Source organism: Salvelinus fontinalis, chromosome 28 (assembly GCF_029448725.1).
Source record: "Salvelinus fontinalis isolate EN_2023a chromosome 28, ASM2944872v1, whole genome shotgun sequence".
NCBI classification, from domain to species: domain Eukaryota; kingdom Metazoa; phylum Chordata; class Actinopteri; order Salmoniformes; family Salmonidae; genus Salvelinus; species Salvelinus fontinalis.
In genome coordinates, this window is record NC_074692.1 from 15,340,955 (window position 1) to 15,358,901 (window position 17,947).

The window sequence follows — 17,947 nt, forward strand, 5'->3', positions numbered from 1 at the left end:
GGTCACATTGGTAGAGCTGAACCTTATTACACCAATGTTATTGAGTCAAACCTTTTGTATAGCATAGCTTCTCTCTCTGTGTGTACTGTATGCAACTATGCTATCATTCCACAGAGGAAATGAGCCATTGGCCATTCACAGTTTTGCACTGGGCTTTACTGATATCATATCTACTCAATTATAAGTTATTCTTTATCTGAATCATTCCTCATTTGAACATAATAAAGAAAATGGTTAATCAATGTTGCTATTGGTCTTGAACTTTATTGAATATGTGCACATGTTGATAGCATAGTAATTTTCACATAATTATTCAGCTACATTGCAAATAACATCAACTATACGTTTCTACATGTATTTTAACACTCCACCATGATTTACAATATATTTAATATTTCCTCTTGATTGTTGTTTATTTTAGATACATATATAGATTTCTTATTTTATACATCTGGCAGGCATCAATATTGACAATCAATTTCACAGAAATTCATAGTGCAGATAACAGATAAAACCTTTCTAAAATAAAACATCTGCATTTAGAAACAGGAAAACCACTTTACCAAAGGAAAAAGGCATAGCCTACCAATTGTAAACATACATTCAAATATATCCATTAAAAAGAATGTAAACATTTAAAAGAAACATGTACCACGTCAACAAACACGTCTATGAATATCAACAAATAGGATTCATCAAGATTGTTGTAATTATCCCCCCAATGTATAATCCACAGGAGGATTATAACTCCAAACATAGCTATGAGTTATAGGAGGGAAAGCATACTACTCTGTTACAAGCAGAGGCAGAGAGCAGAGTAAAACAGCAACAATTCATGCCAATCACACCTTCATCTAGACAAGTCAATTTCACAGATTTGTAGGAGGTATCATTTGAGGTTTCTGTGATCCACACAAAATGGTATACCATGACAATTCTGTTTGCTGAGTTATGATTTACATTGAGTCCTATTTTAAGAAGTTTAATAGACGTTCAAAAAACAAAGACATGTAATCCTGAATAGAAGAGAAACTGAAGTTAAAAAAGCTTCTTCAAAAAGTAGAAATAATCCATGACCATAAATGCCAGTACTAAAAAAGGGCTTAATCCCCAAAAATGAATGACAGAAATGCCAAAAATCAACCAACATCCACAAGTATTCATTGAAAACACAAAATATTAACAAGCACAGCCAGCAGCGCGGGGGGGGGGAGACGAATCTGCATATTTTGTATGTCACCATCTGTACGACAATTCCATTTGGTTTGACAGTTTTACAGAACAACATGAATACGTTTATGCACCACTTATCACAAGGGGTCACTGTGGATACACAAAGGGGCGATGCACAGGGGCTCTGCAAGGAGATTGGGACTTTCCGAATTGGCTCCAAAACAACATATTGTCATGTTGACATGGAACACACTCTTTTTGGAAGACATGTTTAGTGCCCTTGAAAGAGGTCTCAGCAATGGGCTCTTTTTCTGACCAATTATCAAAGGGGTCATTGATTGATATTTTGGGGAGAAAGTGTTATGAGTAGAAAATCAAACATAAGTATAATGCAGTGGTATATCCCACAGGGGGAATCCCAGTGCATTTATTTTACACTGCCTACATGATCCATGGGACATTCCTTGGCTGAGCATTTCATTGGACTAGGTCTCCTGCTCATAAGCTGTGACCCTGTTGGGAAACAGGGGACAGACAGCACAGGCACCCAGACACTCTCCACTCACACAGACAGCAGCATTCCAGGCCCTTGTGGGCTGGTAAAATAGAGCACTAAGATGGCTGTGTCTCTGCAATCTGACAAACTGACATTAAAATCCAAAAAAACATCTCTTGGTTCATGTATTCAAGTATAATTTTGTTATACTTCATGTGCAAATACATTTCAAATAACAAATACATTCTACCTCAATAAAAACATATGCTTTTGCTATCATTTGCAGTAGATCATTATCCTAATTACAGTGCAACGTATGGAAGACCTGACTCCTGACACGCGTGTGTCACAATCACCAGGACATCCCTGAGACAATACCATTTGATCTGACTGAACTCTGTGTCTGTGTAAGGCATGTTTTCCAAGATGAGTGCTATTGGGGTTTTGTCCTAATGTAACAGGATAAGGGAGAGGGAGGCAGCAACGGCATTCTCACAAAAACAACACATACTTTTGCAATGCTAACTACTCTAGCTAATTACATGTGACAACACGGTTACAAGCGCCAAAGTGAGTGGTTGAAACTGCAACCATACCTCCTTTATTGACATGCATCTAAAGCAACATCAATTAGAATAAATGGGTAGCTCAAACAGCTATAGTGTTGCTTTACTGTAACAATGAAGTGACCTATTGTGATGGTTTAGTGATGGTTTATTTGAGAGCCAACCAAAGGTTGGTCAAATGTGTCACTATGATTTTACAGTAACAACAGAAAACTGGCAACACTTTCATGAAGATTACCAGTGTATTGATCCCACTATTAGCATAAAAAACATTCAAAATGATCAAAGGATGACCAAGCAGATATCTTTCAATACATACCATACAAACAGCCACTGTAGTAACACAGGCCACCTACTGAAATGTAATGTCCCATTATATAACAACACAATCTATAAAGGGACAAGAATCTTCACCTTTTTTCAGAAATTTAAACACACGTGCAACAACAAGAGAAGTGTGTGTGTGTGTGTGTGTGTGTGTGTGTGTGTAAATCATTTTGAATGTGAAGGTGACTGGGAATGTTTCAGACTGACACCAACAAACCTAGCTGTATTATATTCTATGTGTGGTCGTGAAATGTATAGGCAGTGGATGTTTTATAATGAATGTTCACATCAATGTACATCAATGTCCATAATAGGGAGGTGAAGTCCTGTTGGTCCTTTGCGCATTGGCGGGGAAGGGTCTGTCTTTCAGTCTGTCTGTCTTTCTGTCGGTGTGGGAGGGGGGCTTACTCCATCTCTCAGTCTGAAAAGAGACTGGCAAAAGATTTGCGTAGGTTGCGTATGGTCTCAGCCTTCACCTCATCCTGGCTAAGGCTGGCCTGCGGGGCTGGTGTTTCTGGAATGTTGAAGGCATTGGTAAGAGACTGGGACTTGCTATAAAGAGAGGAAATGGCAATAGAGGAGAGGAAGAGGCTATTAACGTCATGCAGCAAACTCATGGAATGGTAAGACTAGGGCATGGCAGGAGAGAAAGAGAGAGAGAGACACACGAGTTCCTTCAGTATGTAATATAATTAATTACATAACTGATTCAGTGCATTGATCAGCTCAGCTTGATCGGTGAATGACAAATGGCATGCTCCTTTTTCAACTTTGATTTTGACCAGGGTTCCTAGTTCTGGAGGGCACAAAGAGAAATGAATTGAAGGAATTGTTTGCAGCTTTGACTGTTAATAGCTTGTTAAAGCCATATTCCTGATGCAGTCCTAATCTACTACATAACACTTTCTCTTACTCCTTCCACATTTGGGCCCTCTATCACATGCACTAAGGAACACTGCTCTTTTAAATCTTTGTTCTATTGAACATGCCGTAATGATAAAGGTATTTTAATGACATGACGAGTGCCTTGGTCTTCCTTGTTTTTTTTTAATGACCAATTAACCCCTATACCAAAGAGCACCTTCGAACGACAAACACCTACTGTTGGGTATCCTAGTAGCAAATCCTCTCTTCCTTTCTCTGCGAACACTGCTCCAACTTTAAATGATGTATCAACTAAACTTCATTTTTCATTCATCAACAGAGAATTACTAAGAAATTCAACATGGTCATACCCGATGGTATTTAATACCAACCTCTCGTCAATGAGACCATCAAATCTAGCATGATCAAAAACAGTCGTCATTTCCTGATCCTCAATGGAAAAGTAATAGTCCCCATGTCTTTCATTACAATTATTCATGACTTTTTCAGTGTTTCCTGAAATTAGACACATTTAATGTTATTGTTGAATCCTGTGAAGAATAATCTGAATCAAAACTTGATCAGCCATGCACATTCCACATTGATCACGCATGCTTGATTGTAAAAGCTTTTAACACACACTTCTACAGTTTCTGCAAATTATTTTGTAGAGCAATGATAAAGGGGAGCACACCATATAGGCTACAACAAATTCCCAAGGTTTAACAAACAAAAAAAAGGGTTGAAGGAGTGCAGGAAATTCTAGATGATGGCAGTCACTGGAAAAAGGCTTGTTGAATAGTGTGCAGTACACGAAGTGTGAAAAAACATTCTTTTGAGCATGATTTTACATAATACAAAAACAGTCCACAAGACTTATGCATATGAGTGATTCATGCACACCCAGTCCAAACATTTGTAATGTCGATCAAATAACGATCTTATAACATATCCCATTACAAAACATAGATTATTTGCAAATTCAATATTTATCTCAAGATCTAGCCTACAGGAATAGCAGGATCATGCACATCAGTCCCCATGGTGGAGATAAAAATAAATGAAAGCTAAATCTGGAAAACAGAATCCTCTCATCAGTTATACAACCATCTTTATCTAGAGTGAGATAGATAGAGCATCCTATGTGGCTGGCTGGTATCATATTACATCTGACAAAAACAACAGGAGGATGTTACATCCTCTCCCTCAACGTCATCAAGACAAAGGAGATGATTGTGGACTACAGGAAAAGGAGGACCCGAGCATGCCCCCATTCTCATCGACAGGGCTGTAGTGGAGTAGGTTGAGAACGTCAAGTCCCTTGGCGTCAACATCACCAACAAACTAACATGGTCCAAGCACACCAAGACAGTCGTGAAGAGGGCACGACAAAACCTATTCCCCTTCAGGAGACTGAAAAGATTTGCCATGGGTCCTCAGATCCTCAAAAGGTTCTATAGCTGCACCGTCGAGAGCATCCTGACGGGTTGCATCACTGCCTGGTATGGCAACTGCTCAGCCTCCAACCGCAAGGCACTACAGAGGGAAGTTCGTACGGGCCGGTACATCAATGGGGGCAAGCTTCCTGCCATTCAGGACCTCTATACCAGGCGGTGTCAGAGGAAAGACCCTAAAAATTGTCAAAGACTCCAGCTACCCTACGGCAAGAGGTACCAGAGCACCAAGTCTAGGTCGGAGAGGCTTCTAAACAGCTTCTACCCCCAAGCCATAAGACTCCTGAACATCTAATCAAATGGCTACCCAGACTATTTGCATCCCCCCCCCCCCCCCCCCCCCCCCCCGTTACGCTGCTGCTACTATCTGTTATTATCTATGCATAGTTACTTTAATAACTCTACCTACATGTACATATTACCTCAATTACCTTGACTAACTGGTGCCCCCGCACATTGACTCTGTACCTGTACCCCCTGTATGTAGCCTCGCTATTGTTATTTTACTGCTACTCTTTAATTATTTGTTACTTTTAGGTCTTATTGTTTTTAGGTATTGTTCTTAAAACTGCATTGTTGGTTAAGTGCTTGTAAGTAAACACTGTAAGGTCTACACCTGTTGTATTCGGCACATGTGACAAATACAATTTGATTTGATTTGAAATATTGAGCTATTGAGTAATACAGTCAGGATACACTAAGCACAAATTATATTGTATTGAATGTTTTGGAATATTTTAGGAAAGCTTTGCTTACTTCAGTGGAGGGGTGGCTCCCATAGCAGGGTGGTCATGGCTGGGCTTCAGTGGGGGCTGGGGTTTCTGCTGCAGGGGGGGTTTCCCACCGGGGCCTCCCTGGCCCTGGGCACTAGGGCGGGGCTGCTGAGTGGTAGGGGCCCCGGGGCGACCTTGCTGGGCTGGAGCCCTCTGCTGCTGTGGGACCTGGGGACTGCCTCCCTGGGACTGTTGCCTGGCGGGCTGACCTGGCTTCTGCTGGGGCCTCTGCTGGGGCTGGCCCCCTGTGGGCTTCTGGCCCGGGCCTCCAGGGGGGGGTCTCTGCTGCTGCTGCTGGGGACCTGACTGCTGTGGCCTCTGGCTCTGGGGGGAGCCCCCCTGGCTCATGGATCTCTGGGGGGAGCCCTGACCAGAGGAGTGTTTCTGCCCCTGCCCTGGGGGACGCTGCTGGGCCCCAGCTCCTGGGTTGGCCTGTCTGGCCTGCTGTGGTGCCTGGGCAGAGGGGTTCTGGGTGTTGGAGCTTTGGGCAGGGGGCTGGCCTTGGGGTGAGGGGCGTTGCTGGGAGGGGGAGCCTTGGCGAGGGGCGGTAGTGCTGGTGGGGGCTTGTTGTGGGCCACCTGGAGGAGACAGAGCACTGTTTATCCAGAGTCCAGAGTCCCTATCAAGCAGTCATTTAAAAACAACTATGTAGCTATCTTATTACCAGCTGATGAACAAAAGCAAACAGTGTCAATTGGGATTTGGGGCCTTAATATAGAGCCATTTTCTTACCCTGGGGAGGAGGGCGTTGCTGAGCCTGTGGCACTTTGGGTTGTGAGATGGGCTGAGGGGATGCAGCTTTCTGAATGGCCAACATATCACAATGAGACACAGAGTTAATGGGTTACAAATACACTTTTAGTTGATCAATTGACCAAATATACTGGCCAATTAACAAAAGAGACCACTCATCTAAACACACGGCTTTTGACAATTGTTGACTAATTTGAAGTGTAATAAACTGAGTTGTGGTTAGCAACAGTGTGTCACCTGTGCGGGCTGTACAGCTGTGGGGCGGACAGGAGAGGGACTTGCAATGTGTGGGACTGTCTGGTTCATTTTGGAGACGACCAATTCTGCAATTTGTGCACGGTCTTCATCCTGCTGGTCTCCAATCAGGGGCATGGAGCAGCCCACCACCTGAGGGAACGAGAGGGGGAAATGACATGTTAATACAATGCTGTTAACAGTGTAAATACAGTGTTACTACACAGGTATAGGAGCAACATAATGTAAATAATTTAAAATACTTCTAATCCTTTACCTCTATGATGTAATCCTTGCCATCTTTCCCATGCAGAGCCTCCACAGCACACATATCCAAACCACCAAACACCTCAGAGCAGGAGTCCACCCACATTCGATACCTACAATGTTGGAGAACACTGTTACTAACTAGGAAACACATGGCTGTCTGTCTGATGCACAAAGGCCCAGTCTGTGATAGCACTCACCTGTCTGACATGGCTATCTGCTCCAGCATGGCTGAACCAGTGTTGGTTTTCCAGTTCCCTGAAATCGATGTCCGCCTGTTAAAAAGACAAGATCTACCATTTAGCATGTTCTCTCTTGATCATCTAATTCACATCAATGTTGGGATATGCAGTCTAAATGGATCTTGTTGGTCTTTGATCTGTAGCGTGTGCTAAATAGCTTGGAACTTTGTAGAATGGATTGACCTCAGTCACACCACAACAAGGAGCTCACTCACATGTAGGCCTTGTAATTGTCTCCGATCTTCTGGATGCGGACATCGTACTTTGCATCGATGAAAGGTTCAGATGTGGCATAGGTCTTGGTCAGGGCAACAACACTGGCAATATCTTGGAAGTCATATTGATTGTCCACTTTCACCTACAGGGTAAAGATACGATTGAAATAGATTATGTTCATAGTAATGACTTGTGAAGCATAAACACTGATCCAGGCCTACTTTATCTTATTTAAAACAGTAACAAGAGCAGGCCTATCCTACCTTCCCCATCCCTGAGTGGGCGTGGCCCATTTTCACCACCACAGGGAAACCAGGAGTGGTGATCTGGAGCAAAAGACAACACAACATCCTCCATTGGCAAACATCATACTACACAGTCTCCAGATATGTAGGTTTGTTTGACTAAAGGGAATGTGCAGCACAGAGTTTTTTAGTAAATTGCTAATTGAGTAAACTATAAACTCAAAGTTGCTGTTCTTTGCTAAAAGAGTCAGGATACAGCTAAATAAGAAAGCCACATCAAGTTTTAATGGGCTATATAGATAAGATGATACAGTGAAATCAACTGAGTGAGAACCCTTGTAATTAAAACATCTACTGTACACTACCATTCAAAAGTTTGGGGTCACTTAGAAATATCCTTCTTTTTGACAGAAAGGCCATTTTTTATCCATTAAAATAACATCAAATTGATCAGAAATACAGTGTAGACATTGTTAATGTTGTAAATGACTATTGTAGCTGGAAACGGCAGATTTTTAGGTGTACAGAGGCCCATTATCAGCAACCATCTCTGCAACGTTCCAATGGCACGTTTTGGCACGTTAGCTAAAAGTTTATAATTTTAAAATGCTAATTGATCATTAGAAAACCATTTTGCAATTATGTTAGCACAGTTGAAAACTGTTGTTCTGATTAAAGAAGCAATAAAACTGGCCTTCCTTAGACTAGTTGAGTATCCGGAGCATCAGCATTTGTGTGTTTGATTACAGGCTCAAAATGGCCAGAAACAAAGAACTTTCTTCTGAAACTCGTCAGTCTATTCTTGTTCTGAGAAATGGCAGCTTCATTAAATAGTACCCTCAAAACACCCGTCTCAATGTTAACAGTGAAGATGTGACTCTGGGATGCTGGACTTCTAGGCAGAGCTCCTCTGTCCATCGTCTGTGTTCTTTTGCCCATCTTAATCTTTTATTTTTATTGGCCAGTCTGAGACATGGCTTTTTCTTTGCAACTCTGCTTAGAAAGCCAGCATCCCGGAGTTGCCTCTTCACTCTTGACGTTGAGACTGGTGTTTTGCAGGTACTATTTAATGAAGCTGCCAGTTGAGGACTTGTGAGGCATCTGTTTCTCAAACTAGACACTCTAATGTACTTGTCCTCTTGTTCAGTTGTGCACCGGGTCCTCCCACTCCTCTTTCTATTCTGGTTAGAGCCAGTTTGCACTGTTCTGTGAAGGGGGTAGTACATAGCGTTGTACGAGATCTTCAGTTTCTTGGCAATTTCTCGCATGGAATAACCTTAATTTCTTACAACAAGAATAGACTGACGAGTTTCAGAAGAAAGTTCTTTGTTTCTGACCATTTTGAGCCTGTAATCGAACCCAGATACTAAACCAGTCTAAAGGCCAGTTTTATTGCTTCTTTAATCAGAACAACAGTTTTCATCTATGCTAACATAATAGCAAAAGGGTTTTCTAATGATCAAGTAGCCTTTTAAATTGATAAACTTGGATTAGCTAACACAATGTGCCATTGGAACGTTGGAGTGATGGTTGCTGATAATGGGCCTCTGTACGCCTACGTAGATATTCCATTAAAAATCAGCCATTTCCAGCTACAATAGTCATTTAGAACATGAACAATGTCTACACTGTATTTCTGATCAATTTTATGTTATTTAATGGACAAAAAATGTGCTTTTCTTTAAAAAATAAGGACATTTCTAAGTGACCCCAAACTTTTGAAAGGTAGTGTACATCTACTTCATTGAGTGAAATATGCTGAGGCCAGCATGAGCCCAAAAAGGTAAAGTAAAACTGGAGTGATTATGGAGTGATTCATGTTGATCGTTGAGGCGAGCTGAGCCGAGAGCAGGCCTGCGACTGTAGTCATGGAGGGGGACAGCACTGCGGCAACACAGGCAGACACTGATCTCAGTGCAGTGCTACTGAGGGGATTCGTAGGGCACAGAAATAATCAAACCCACTCTGGCTCAACTAGGACCTGTACACATGCACTCTGAGCCAGTATTAAGATTGATTGCTGTAATTAGATCTGAGAAAATAGATGTGAACTAACTATTCCTTTGTCCTTGTCTTACTGGCCACAGAAGCATGTGTGTCATCCAAACAGAGGGGCAACCTAATAGTCTGTGCTTAGGTCTGTTTAGTGTGAGGAAATGGCCATGCCGTGGTGGGGGAGGAGTAGAGAGAAGCAGATGGCAGAACACCCACCATTTCCCTGTGGTTGGGATAGTAAACCTGCTCGATCAGTGGGAATTCCTCTGGTCCCAGTTGTTTGTACAATCTCACCATATTAGCAAACTGAAACAAGACATGATAATACAGAAAATACGTTACCTTTACAGTAAAATCAATAGTCATGATCTGTCTAGCTCAAGAAAAAAAACAAATTAATCTGCTTTATATTGCCATGCTTACCACTAGTGTTGTCAGAATTTTGACTTTGATACTGATACCGGGTTTAGTATCACAATACTCGATGCCATCACGATACTCGATACCAAAACAATATTAAAAAGGATACCAAAACGATACCATGGCATAAAAAGAAGGCGTATTAGTCTAAGTCACATAATGGTACTTGATCCAGACAGATCTTTTGAGTTCAATATCATTACATTTTAAATGTTTGATGTCAATTTTTCAGAGACAGCCATGTATGTATTAATGAATCAATTATACAAGCATAGAAACAATTTGACTTTGTTTTTACCAATCTAACTACATAATGTTAATCTGAATATTAAATCAAGCTGTAGACTAGGCCTATTCACAATACAGGTGAATGCATATTCAATAGCAATGTGTGCATGCATTGAGTTATTGAGCTTATTTTGGCTGATTTCATGGGGCTATAGATGAAAAATGTTCTGTTTCCTTTCTATTTGGGACCTATTTTATTGTACTGATCAAAAACATTTGTATAGAAGAAGCAATCTCTTCTTTTATCAAAGTGTGCACTGTCTCTTTAAGATCAAATGACGTCATTCACACACAGCAAGAGAAACAGGAGAGATGTGACTGAGGCGAGGGAGACGAAGTGAATGAATAACGTTTTTTGCAATGACTGTATGGTTTTTGGTGACAATCCGCTTTGAAATCAGCCAGTGGCGACCCGTCATTCAGGGAAGGTGGGGCTAGCCGTTGCCTGTTTTGCATGTTATTTTAGCATTAATACATGTCACATATAAATTTGCAAACAATGTAAAAATATATAATTGAGTTAATAAAGCTGCATACAAACATGGTCTCTTTTTTGCTTTCTTGAGTAAGTCAGCTCCAAAATGCAGGTGTTTCAGCCTAGCACAGTGCTTTCTGAGGTGGTGTGGCAGCCAGCGGAAAATACAGAGTGTAGGGGTTGGTAATGTTCTGTAGTTGCACCGTGATTGGCTCGGTGCTCATCGGCCATTGGACATAAACATTCCACAACAAGTTGGAAATCGCAAATTCAACAATGAGTGGTTTGTAAGGAATCAGTGGCTAACTGCAAGCGTTACAAAGCAATCGGTAGCCTGCTATTCAGTGGAGAGGGTGTGTGGTCCAAGTCTGGGTAAAAGGGTCCCGTTTCCAAGCTTAAAAGGATAAACATTCACATGCAACACCACGGGCCAGAAAAGGTTGAATACATTGGCCATGCTATCCCAGCATGACTTCTGCCACGTTCAAAACAACTGGAAACTCGGAACTTGGAAATCTCAGACTTCAGTGAATTCAAGCCAACTGGGAACTCGCTAGCTCCGACTGGGAAAATACGTTTTGAAAGGTCATTCCAAGTCAGGAACTCTGGCCTCTTTCTGAAGATCACTGATTCATGATTCAACCTAGTTTCCCCCCCCAGAGTTCCCAGTTGTCTTGAAAGCACCATAAATCCAGAGAACGCCAGACTTTGATGACAAAGTTTGATGACAAAATTTGCCCACAAGTCCACGCCACCTTCCTGTTCAAGTGAGCAAGGCACAACAAGGTGTGTCCAGAAATGTATTGTGTGCTGCTGCATAAATGATGTAATATGCCAGGAAGACATGTATACTGTTGCTAAGAAAGTAATACAAAGTCTATGTTGTGTAGTTAGCTGTTAGTAGCCCATGTGCCTCACTCTAATAATTTGGTTCCTTTCCCCCTCATAACTTAGCCAGCTGTTCTGACTTGGTGGTGCACATGTAGCCTATAGCCTGTTTTAGAGAAATGTCATCATCGAATATTTTAAGAGCTTAAATTGTCTGCTTATATTCCCCCTGTATTTATCCTACGGTTCTGACTTGGTGTACAGGGAAAATACTGTAAGAACAGCTTGTAGGGTAGTGAATTGATATCAGCTTCAACCGGTATCTTGCATTGAAAGTGTTCTTAGCATGTAAACGACATTGTTTTGGGAACAGTAATTAACAGTTGCAACATTTTGCCGTGTTGCATTATTCAAGTGTGTTAACTTTTCTGCAGCACAATGGAGTGGGGAGCTAACATGATGCAGCCCAGATTGGGCAGTGGTTCCTCGGGAAAGGCTAGAACTAGCAATGAGTTAAGCTTACCGTATGCTTCCCAGACGAAACAGTTTGCGCATATATTATGATGACATTTTCTGACGTTTTGGTTAGTTTTGGTCTTCGGCAGTGTTTGTTTTCTTGACTCAAGTTGAGGTTCGGTAGCCAAAGTCTATGCCCCTTCATCGGTGATTGGTCAACAGTACTACTCCTAGTAGGAGTGGGAGCTATGGACGGGATTATTCAACTAAGTGCTCGTTGTCATTCAACGAGAGAAGACTAGTTTTCATGGAAATTGTTCCACTTGAGAAATACTGCACCAAATATCTTAGATGGATGTAAAAGGACCTCCTCGGCAAAATCATCTAAATTAATAATAGATTTTGGATTTATTTTAGATTAATTCTACCTATTTTGAGAAAGTGTTACTGGGTATGTTATTGCTACGGTGGCTCAAGAGGGACAAACAACAGTAATATTGCAGCTTTTTTCTTCTTTTCAAGCGAAGGTCTTTAGGGAGTACACGAGCACAGACGTTCGTTTCGCATAGCCAAGTTCTGCCAGAATGTATAAGGACTCCTTAAGTGGAGCAGGAACGGTGCGCTTGCTCTAAAAGGGGACATCGGCTGCACTGATAGACAGACTTGATCCTCTCTCAAATACTAGATGACGTGAGACACATTTGATAGAAGTACCGAAAGTAACAAAAATTCTAGTACCAAACCATTTTTTATGTTCTAGCATCAAAAAATAAGTTTCAGTATACCGGGCAACACTACTTACCACCCATGGCTTGTCACAGAAGTTGTAGACAGAGTGTAGAGAGTTTACACCTGGGAGACCAGCATACTGCAACCCAATCACTATGTGTCGGTGGTCTCCATTCTTAGCCATACTGAAGGCATGCTGTCTAACCAGCACAAAGTCAGGCCTGAAACATCTTGCAAAATAGAAAATACAAAACAATTCCACAAATTACCAATACATTATATTCAGACAGACATATGAACATTTTATTCTGGTATTGTACTTGAAACTTGCAAGAAATCCTGCATGTCTTGTAACATCAGAAATCATGACACACTGATGATCTTAGTTTTTTTTATAACTATCTTAAAGATCCATTGCAGCAGTTTTTTTCTCAATATCAAATAATTTCTGGGTAACAATTAAGTACCTTGTTGTGACAGTTTTCAATTAAAATGGTCAAAAAGAAATGAAAATAGCTTCCTCACAAAGAGCAGTTTCTCAAGCAAGAATTTAGCTAGGACTGTCACCAGGCAGACCAAAACTCCATCCCACCAAAACAGGCAGAAATGTCAGGTGGTCTTTTTAAGCAGCTCTTACACTAAAAAGGCATTGTCATAATTTTCACAATTTCACAGTATTATTCCAACCTCATAGTGTGGAAATATAAACACATGAAAATCATGTTTTTGAATGCACTCAGCATTTAAACAGCATGTAGAACACTGTATTCAAAGGATGTACAGTAGACTTACTTGGTGACCTTGGTTTCATTCCGGATTGCTTCTATATCAACACTATAGGCCCCCGTAGCATGAGCTATCAAGTTGATTTCAGAGAAGTCAGCCTGAATGGAAAACATCAGTGTCAATCCCCAACTTGGCCTCCGATTATTTTGTATTATTCTGTATGTAAATCTGAGATACTCCATTTAGTATGATATGTTACGTTTCATATAGTTACATAAGACATATGGTTACTTAAGGCAAAAACTAAAGTAAGGTGGTTGGTAGGGCTGGATGAGTGTACGTATAATGCAAACGTCTAGCAACCCAAAGGTTGTGAGTTTGAGTCTCAACCCAGACAATTTAAGGTATTTAGCTAATTAGCTAATTTGCAACTACTTAGCATGTTGGCTAATTCTTCCCCTAACCTTAACCATTTTAGCTAACCCTTCCCTTAACCCTTTAACTTAACTCCTAAACTTAACCCTAACCTTAACCCTAACTCTTAGCATATTGTATGTTTTGCAAATTCGTAACATATTGTACGAAATAATACGAAATGCTCTGAGATAATACGAAATGCTCAAATAGCATTGTGATTCTAATAACAGGGACATTCTAAGGTCACTCCAGAAATCGACGTTTGTCAGACGTGATTAAGTTAGATGATAGAGTTAAGACAGATGGATCTAGAAGACAGATGGTGTGGAATACCGTACTGTATTAATTCAATGGTTTTGTCCCCAAATACTATGAAGATTGTACAAGGTAACGCCTATCCCCTCTGCAGATAATGAGACATTCATTGCACAGGGCTATTCCTGCTGAGAGACTCATGGCGCACATAGCGGAAACACTCTAATGCAACATAAAAGGAGAAGACAGAAATAGGAGACATGGAAAATGCCCCAAGGCAGAAAAAAGAATCCCAAAACATTTTCAAGTCTTCATTTACAAAGCACAGATGGTAGCATTAACTCCACCACCGGGTATAAATGTTTTGGGGTTCATAATATCATCTTATTTTCCATAGATATTGTTATCAGATTCAGAGTGACAACATATTATCACACTTAATGATTATCCAACTCTCAGTCCACTTAACATAGTTTAATATGTTATTAATGTCTTGTGTTTTCTTTGATTCATTGTTTACTGCATATAGTAAGTGCAGGTCTGCAGCACAAATGTACAGTCTGATAATGTCACTAGATGCAAGGGTTGTCTATCTGTGGGCTTCAATCCCTACACTCAATAATGCCCATCATGAGGTTACATGTGAATCTCATTGGGTCTTGTATTACCTCAAATCACCTCTCCAACTCCTGTGTGGCTCAGTTGGTAGCACATGGCACATAAAATGCCAGGGTTGTTGGTTCGATTCCCATGGGTTACCAGTACATATGAAAATGTATGCACTCACTACTATATGGTTCTCTGGATAACAGCATCCATTAAATGACTGAAATATAAAATCAACTCTATTCTAAATTGTCCTTATTTATTTTACGCAAACACCCCTTTATTCTACAAAAATGTCAAGCTAAAAAGCACGTCTTTAATGCCTTGTATGGGAAAACCAGTCACCAAAATAATTCTACAGTGAAAAGAGACAATGAAAAAAACAAAGGTGCAAGAGCAACCCACCTGTTCCACCTTAATGTCGAATTCACCATGAACCTTTTTACCTTTGAAGACCTTTACCCTATAGAGAAGAGAGGCAAGAGGGGTAGAAAAATATTTGACTTGCGTAGAAACTAGGCCTACTTTGGACAGCAGTTTTTAATGCTTTCCTATCACACAAGCATACTCAAATGATGGTGACATATACGTACATCAAATAAAACAGAAAAACATGAACTATTTTGGAACAATAAATCATCATGGTATTTTACACAAGTATCTCAAATTGAGTGTGAAGCTCAACAAGGTCAATTATAGATGATTTGAACATGATGTGCAAATTCTAGCTGTCCATATACTCCTAACTGAGAGCTTGTTTATTGCTTGATTTATTGAGTGATGTGATTGGCTCACTGTTTTTCTCTGCCCCTTTATAAAATGGCCCTGCCCCTGTTTGCGGTAAGCGAAACGTTGGTTTTGTGACGAGAAGTATTACTAGCTAAAGTTAGCTAAATGGTTAGCATCTATATTTAGCACAACATAACTAGCTAGCTACTCCACTGACTCAACAGTTAACAGGCAGCTGCTTCATTCCAAAAATAAATCCATTGTTATTTATGTTGCTAGTTATCCAGTTAATGCCAAGTATCAACAAAGGCTTACTACAAATTCTAGCTAGCAACAACAGCGTAGCTTGCCAGTTAGCTTACTTTAGTTACAGCAGGCACAAGCCAAAAAAGATACTGCCACCTTATGGCCTGCTGTATTTCAATTTAGTAAATTGGAGGTAAAACTGTTCTATATGCAATACAAAAAGTTAAAGGTTCACTATGTAGAAATCGCTCCGCTATTTCCTGGTTGATAAAATTATAATAGTTCGTCTAACTTCAGTTAATGGGACAAAAGAAGTATAGTGTAGAGAATCATTGTACCATCTAAACCCCTATTTTCCATAACCAAAAATATACTTTCAGCTGTTTGAGGCTGGTGTACAAAACCGAAATTAAAAGACACCAAAACAAAACTTAAGAGAGGGAAGAATAGAAATAGCTAACATAGAACAGATCTACCACTTAGACTTGCTTTCAATGAGAATGACAATCAAGAACGTATCTTTCAATGTGAACTTGGTCGGGTTACCCAAAAAGTTACATATAGCAGCTTTAACTTCCAAAGCTAGGCAGAGGTGCTAAGTAGACAGTCATTTCTCAGTGTGTCTGACCTATTACCTGCCTCGATTTACCTTTCATGTATTTCCACTCAAGCCTATTTTCAAATAACCTGCTCGCTTTGCTCTTGGTGTAAACCTAGGGAGTTGTAGTCGGTTCTATGGTAGTGAAATTAGTTAAGTCAAAGCTCTCGGCCAGGGTGTGACACGGTCATACCTTGTCCATAGGCTGCTTACAGGGAAAGGAAACCAATGTGTAATTTGAGTGAACCATCCTTTTAAGCATACCAAAAACTCTAAAATTTGTACATTATGCATGCTTATTTGGCACGACAGAACCATCTGAATATGTAGCATAGTCTCGTTTGCCATGCCTGGCACACGCGAGACCACCTGGAATGCGCTGTTGGTGCAAACGATCAATTTCTGTGTCCTGTTTAGGTAATGACTGTGGATAACATGTCTTTGACATATACACTGTATTAGTATCACGTTGTCTCACTCTATATGCATACGTGTGTGTTATGACTATAGTAAAGATTAAGCATATCCTAATTATGACCTGTTTATTGGAAGCATAGGCTACTGGCCCACATTTGAGTATAATGGCGTCTAACCTTACACATCACTCTCCTTACCAGTCTGTCTGTTGGTCATCAATAACCAGGAGTATCTTGGCACCAGAGGCAACGCCTGCTACCTCGGTGACTTTCTCAGCGACAGCGGCAGTGGTTTGTTTGACAGCTTTAGTAAATGAGGATAAAAAGCCAGCTCCGGCTCCGCTTCCAGAGCCCTCAGAATGCTGGTTTGTAGACATACGCCTCTCTGGTGGTCCAGGCGACACTATTGCAGGGTCTTGCTGAGGCGGGTCAGGGCGTTGTAGGTCAGTCATGTACCCATTGGGCAAATTGGACATAAAATTGCTGTCCGACAGCCGACGACGCAGGTAATTCATGTTGAAGATCAAAAAAGTATACGAAAAGGTATATGGCGAATCCTCCCCTCTGATGCAAATTAACAATGGATGAATTAACCTACCAATAGCCTATAACCAAACCTATTTTTCCATTTGAATAGAAGGATCAGTTGTAAATTAATCAATCCGGGGTCGCAGAAGAAAAAACAGGTTGTCAAAATGGTATCAATTAAATTCGTTTATTTTCTAATCCTACCGATGGAGTGGCCTGTACCTGCTTCAAGGTTTAGACCTGTTCAATTGACTCGAGGAAGGATATGTCTACTGGTCACGGTGATAAAAGTCAACACGAATATCTAACCTTCGCCTACCTCAAATAATTATCCAAATTCGATTCGCATCCATCAAAAGATTCGTGGGTGGCTGCGTAAAATAGATAACAGGTGAGTCTGGCTTCCACGTCCTCTGACCAGACAGGACGTGCTTCGGTCTCAGTTCTAGGGAACGGAGGATCCGTGACTTACAATTGGGTGTACATAATTTGTCTTATTGCAGCACCCCCTACCCAATCCTTCTTTCGAGGTTCGGCGCAGTTTTTCCTTCTATCCTCCTGCGTCACTCCCCTGTATCCTTTGAGACGAGCGGGGCAGGTTGGGATGAAGGGTGGTGCTGAAGAG

General features: G+C 40.9%; 1 protein-coding gene across 2 annotated transcripts; it reads right to left on the reverse strand.

The window, feature by feature from the left end:
* Nucleotides 1-244: 244 nt before the first annotated feature.
* On the reverse strand, nucleotides 245-17,915 carry LOC129826248 (synapsin-1-like). 2 transcript variants are annotated; one of them, XM_055886773.1, is made up of 13 exons: nucleotides 16,993-17,915; nucleotides 15,211-15,268; nucleotides 13,594-13,685; nucleotides 12,875-13,031; nucleotides 9,822-9,911; nucleotides 7,629-7,691; nucleotides 7,365-7,507; nucleotides 7,108-7,182; nucleotides 6,918-7,020; nucleotides 6,644-6,793; nucleotides 6,386-6,455; nucleotides 5,637-6,231; nucleotides 245-3,114 (listed from the first exon to the last, which is right to left on the reverse strand). In XM_055886773.1, exons 1-13 carry the CDS (start codon nucleotides 17,307-17,309, stop codon nucleotides 2,979-2,981), a joined length of 2,049 nt encoding a protein of 682 aa, XP_055742748.1. In that variant the 5' UTR covers nucleotides 17,310-17,915; the 3' UTR covers nucleotides 245-2,978. The 2 variants fall into 2 exon arrangements, with proteins under 2 accessions (XP_055742748.1, XP_055742749.1); XM_055886774.1 differs by having other exon boundaries at nucleotides 245-3,076; nucleotides 16,993-17,913.
* Nucleotides 17,916-17,947: the final 32 nt, after the last annotated feature.